This window comes from Momordica charantia (assembly GCF_013281855.1).
Source record: "Momordica charantia cultivar OHB3-1 chromosome 1 unlocalized genomic scaffold, Mcharantia_2.0 BLBB01000001.1, whole genome shotgun sequence".
NCBI lineage: Eukaryota > Viridiplantae > Streptophyta > Magnoliopsida > Cucurbitales > Cucurbitaceae > Momordica > Momordica charantia.
Genome location: NW_028275157.1, coordinates 14,515,882 through 14,521,482, shown reverse-complemented (window position 1 = coordinate 14,521,482; position 5,601 = coordinate 14,515,882). Strand labels below are relative to the sequence as shown.

The window sequence follows — 5,601 nt, the reverse complement described above, 5'->3', positions numbered from 1 at the left end:
AATTAGGTGCTCACCCTACCATTTGAATTCATTCTCCTACAATCACTCAACCACGTTGACATTATATATTGATAACATACCCCTGAACAAAGCTTTACAGCAACAAAAGAAAACACAAGGCACCAATCTCCAAACCCTCTTTACTTCGCTATATAAAAGCTTTCAAATTCAACATCACAAAATACGCAACCAAATGATCACAAATTCAGAAGTCTATCTAACATATTTAACTTTAGACTACAGCTATAGACTATCATAGTGAACATAAGGCAAGGCTTAAACAACCGTCATCTTCTCCTCGAGCCCGAGTTCGAAGATAGGAGATGTCTCTTGAGCGAACAAGACAAAGAACAAACCCAGCAGTGATCACACTCATCATCAAACTGATTATCTATCACTCCTTGAATGCCAATAACACTAATTTCTTGTGTAAATTTTTCCCCCAAGGTACAAAGTTTGCAACTTCAGAAAGTTTACATATTGAATACTTTATGCTATATATATATTGCTTGTAGGCGCAGCCTTGTCAGAAAGAGTAATTCAACAATAATATTACAGGTCAGGGACAACAAATTTGGCTAACCCTCCAATCCAATATCAGCTGGATTATAAAATTCTTACATGTAGCTCAAAATTTGTCAGTATACTGTCTGGGAATTAACAGCTAGCTGTCCAATGATCCAAAACGAACATCTTCAGCCAACATAAATTCAAAACCACTCGTTTACAAACCCTTCACCGTTGGCCTCTAACCCAAGGTTAAAATGCTGAGCTGTATTGATCGGGAACGGCTCCGAGAGGGCGATGCCGCTGTGGCCATGATTCTGGTGGAGGCCGAGAGTTAAGGAAACGGTGCCGCCGCCACCACCAAGGGTGGCAGCTCCGGCAGCCGCGTGGGGGTGGTGGGATGGAAAGATATTTGGGTTGGACAAGTCCAGTACTGGGTGGTGGTCGTCGTCGTGGTTTGAAGAAGATGCATTAGCATTATTGTTGTTGTGGTCTTGTTTCAAGGATTCGTTTGTGGTATCGTTGTTTAAGGCATTGCCATTGGGTTCTCTCTGCTGAGATTTCTGAGCTTGCCTTGTTTCAAGCATGTGGATTTCTTCCACCATTGGCTTCCAAAGCCTCACTCTTGCATTGATAAACCAGTTCGATACCTGGACAAAAACTTCAATCATAATTTAATCAACCCACAAATTAAATTTTAAATTAATTTTAAAGAAATAACTAGTTTAATTGAAAGTCTTTCGAAATGTCTAATTTTAGTTCACAACTCTAAAAAATAATCATTTTGATTTTTACCTCTATGTTAGCTTGTCAAAATAATATATATCGGAAGTCAAATTATTTGTTTCAAAATCACTTATTCTACCATCATTCCTAATCACACTCTTAGCATTTAGGTCCACATGTGATATTTTGTTATCATATTTTTTATATATATCATCATAATGTTTGGGGTCGATTTCTCTCCTAGATTGGATAAATTATGCGAGTTCATTGCAACGATGTGGTTGAGTTTTACATTTCAAATTTGTATCCCGTTGTCAACCAAGAGCACATGCAAATTTTATAATATGCATTCAACAGTTATGGTAATTAGTTGCCTCCTTCAACAGTTTTTTCTTAAGTTGATATCAAAAACCTCCCACGAACATATGAAAAATATATTAAATATGGATATGGCAGTAGAAATTTAATACCCTACTTCAAACACACCTGACTCCGCGACAAACCTGTCTGATTGGCTAGCATGAGCTTGTCGGTGTCCGTAGGATAACTGTTACACAGAAACAACTGAACAATTAATCAATCATTGTATTAGATTGTCGCTCAACTCCAAAAATTTAAGCTAGTAGATTATAATAAATCTGATAATTTTATTCATATTCTTAATTAACACACGTTGTATGTTGTATGTTGTTTCGAGTTTAAGAGTTGAGTTGGGTTTGAGTGTTCTTACGGATGGAGGAAGTGTTCGAAGAGCCACGCCCGGAGGACGGTGACAGCGCTCTCGGGGAGGCCCCGCTGCGGCCGCCACACGGGTTGGTGGTCGAGGAATGCGGCATTGTTGTGAATGGATCTTTGGCAATATGGGCTGTACGGCTGCTGCTGCTGCTTGTTGAACTGGAGCTGGTCGGCAATGGCGTTCTTTAAGAACCTGAAGTGCTTGAACATGGATTTTACGGCTAAGTTCACGTAGGGAGCTGCGTTCCCAAGCCCTGCAACGTATTCAAATGTTGTAACCACGGCTTGCATCTGCTGGTAGTATTGCTTATATCTTCTGTAAACCTGAGGAAGAAATTAAAAAAATAATAATAATAAGCTTGCTAGGCTTTAGAATCTAGGGCTCTTTTTTATGGAGTTTCAAATCCCTAGGATGAGTCAATTTTGGAACTATGTAGATGGAAATATTGATGTTGTAAAATTTTTTGGAGTTATAAGACTTGTTTGATCCAAATTTCTGTCTATTTAAATTTTTAGCCGAATTTTATTTTAAAAATGACATCTGCGACTTGCAAGTATTAGCTTTGACTGATACTTCTATCGACTAAAATTTCAGTACTTAGAAAAGAGTGAAAAATAATGTTTTTATATTGAAATTCATGTTCATCATCAAAGTTAGAAATCACCAATAACTTATCATAACTTACTTCTTCAAAGGAATACTTCCACTTAAAAAAAAGAAAAAAAATCATCTACTCAAATTAATCCATTATTGCTAATTTTAATTCTTTTCAAATGGACAACATTTCATCCAGAATGCAAACAAATGGCCAACAAATTTCTTTAATATGACCTTCTTACAAGTTCCATCCATTCCAAAAAGGGAAATCAAAACAAAGCAGAGAGAAAGAACTTAACTAGTTTTCCATATATAATTCTTAAACTTCTGTTTGATCTACTCCTATATAGCTTCTCTAAACCAAGCATGGCCTTATCGATCCAAAAGGGTAATAACAAGAAAGACACCAATTTCCAATTTGCACAAATCCCAATAAGGAAAAACAAAATTCTGCTGAATTTAAAATTTCCCATAAAAATTTAAACAAAAACAACCGCGAACGAGTCATTTACCAAAGGCATGCAGATATATATTTTGTATAACTTATGATCAATTGTAGGGCTTTTCTTATATCTCTCTCCGTAGAACTATCATCACAAAAACATTGATAATCGCTTTCAAATTGGTACCCTTTTCAACCACTTTAAGCAACAAATAGAATTAACACTTAAAACTTGTTTTAAGAATTATTCAACCCTATTGGGTGGTGGATCAGACACCTTAAACAAGAAACAATGGATGTTTGTGCATATATTCCCTTTTGTTAACTTTTTCAAGAAAGACAGATTTTGTTTGTCACCAAAGACCACCCATTTCTCAGCTCCCTCAGTACAAAGAATCTAATGCACATAAAATAAGGAGAGATTATTATTATAATAATAATAATAAAAAAATCCCCCATTAAATTAATAGCCAAACAAAGCACAAAGCCATGAGAATATATAACATACTTCATGTCGGTTTAACCAATGGCCAACATCAAAAACTATACTGTGATTATAAAAAACTAAAACTTTTGACTAGTTAAGATCAGTCAATCATGGATCCCATTTACAATTCTTTTATTTTAAAAAATGTAATTGAACACACATTGACGCTTTGACAGAATTGTTGGGATTATTTTAATCTAATTTGTTAGTCCAATCAAAATCCGTCACGTCAATCGGTGAAAGTTCTTTGTAATAAGTAAAATCTTCTGTTTGTCATGGAAATGATTAACAAAAATAAATAAATAAAGAAACTGATAATGAACATAATCAAGAGTTTCTTTTGTGGGGGGTTGCAGAAGAACAATTAATCCGGATGAAAGATCCACCATCATAACAAAGAAACAAATTTTCTTTTTTTTTTAAAAAAACCCCACATCGAAAAACTAAAACTTGAATTAGCTAACGAAAGAGAAATTAAAAGAAAAAAAAATGTTGTGGGGTAATTAATGTTACCTCGTCGAGCATGGAAATAAGGCGCGATTTCTTCCTCCGGCCTTCCGTGGCATCATCACAGCTGATGGGATCATGATCGGCGGCGGTGGCGGCAACATCTCCGCCGAGGGTTTCGAGAAGAGGGTCGACGAGGATGGCGGAATCCGGCGGCAACTTAGCGTTAACGTTAGCCCCGGCGGCGTAGTCGAAGAGGTCCTCGAGAAGCTGCTGGGCGGGCCTCAAGAATCTAGAGGCCTTCAAAATGGAGGCGTACCCAGCAAGAGGAATAGAAGAATCATGAATGGGAGTAGGAGAGAAAATCGGAGGCACCGCGGCGCCGTAGCGCTGCTGCTGGAGGTTGAGCTCGAGGGACAAGGGCTGGTGGTGGTCGGGAAGGAGCGCCGCCGCCGCCGGGTAAGAGGACGGAAAAGGAGGAAGAAGTGGGTTGCTGTTGTTGTGGAAATCTTGGGGAAGCAAATCGGAGAAAGAAGAGGGATCATGATGATATAAAGGAAGTAAATTTCCAGTGGCAGTGGCGGCGATGTGGAAATTATTGGTGTTATTATGAGCATGAGGATGAGCAGTGGCGCCTCCCACTCTGAGCTTATCTCTCCTGCTTTGCTGTGGGACATGGTAGACCTCAAAACCCTCCGCCATAGCCAACAAAAACAAAAGAAAAGAAAACAGAAATTTTGAATCAAGATAGATCAGAGAAATTGGAGATGGAATTGGAATTGGGATTGGGATTGTTAGTTATTATTATTAGAGAGGAGTGAGAGGAGTAGGAGGAATATTTTTAATTGTATAATTTTTTTATTTTTTTATTTTTTCTATGGCAGGAGAAGGAAGTGATTGGGGATTGGAGGCATGGGATTCTCTCTCTCAGACTCAGGACTCAGTTGTTAAACTTACACACGGACTTTCACAACAAAATATAAAATAAAAATTACATCTTTTTGGTTTTTCTGGTGGATCTGCTGTCGTGTGGTCTGGGCCGGGGCTGGGGAGCGGAGGCGTAGGGTTTGGGGTGAGGGAGAGCGACGCCACCGGCTGTATCCGGTAAACATTGAACTGTGACTGACTCAGAGTGTGAGCCAGGGAAGAGGACAGCAGATATTTTGTGTCAGCTTTTTTTTTTTTTGGGTTGGATTTGTGTCGTATTATTAATTATTAATTTTGGGGGTTTGAAATTTGTGATGACGCACGTGAGGAGGGCGTGCCTGAAATTTTCCTCTACCTCAAAACGATTCCTCCTATCATCCTTTTGTTTTCCCGTACTGAGAGAATCTAATTCACTTCGAAACTTCACAACCTTTCTATTTATATTTCCTCTTCTTTTTTTTTTTTGTTTAAATTATCTTTGAATTAGGATGATGTGTTTTTTTCCATTTGACTCTTTTTTCTTCCCTTTTAGATTTTGAAATTGGGTCTTCTTGAAGACAATGGTAGGTCATGTTTAGTTGTGCCTTGAGATTTGTTGTGCTTGTCTTCTAGGTTTCTCTGATTTTTTGAGTCTTGTTTTAACTCTTTAGATTCATATATTTCTGATTTGATACTAGAAGAGAAGGAATTTAATTTTATCATACATTTTTTTTAGTATGCTTTTCTTACGAC

The 5,601-nt window shown here is 37.7% G+C and overlaps 1 protein-coding gene across 1 annotated transcript; it reads right to left on the bottom strand.

The window, feature by feature from the left end:
- Positions 1-472: 472 nt before the first annotated feature.
- On the bottom strand, positions 473-5,063 carry LOC111019436 (BEL1-like homeodomain protein 9). Its single transcript, XM_022295819.2, has 4 exons — positions 4,009-5,063; positions 1,964-2,292; positions 1,720-1,780; positions 473-1,157 (listed from the first exon to the last, which is right to left on the bottom strand). The coding sequence occupies exons 1-4, from the start codon at positions 4,642-4,644 to the stop codon at positions 711-713; spliced, it is 1,473 nt and encodes a 490-aa protein (XP_022151511.2). The 5' UTR covers positions 4,645-5,063; the 3' UTR covers positions 473-710.
- Positions 5,064-5,601: the final 538 nt, after the last annotated feature.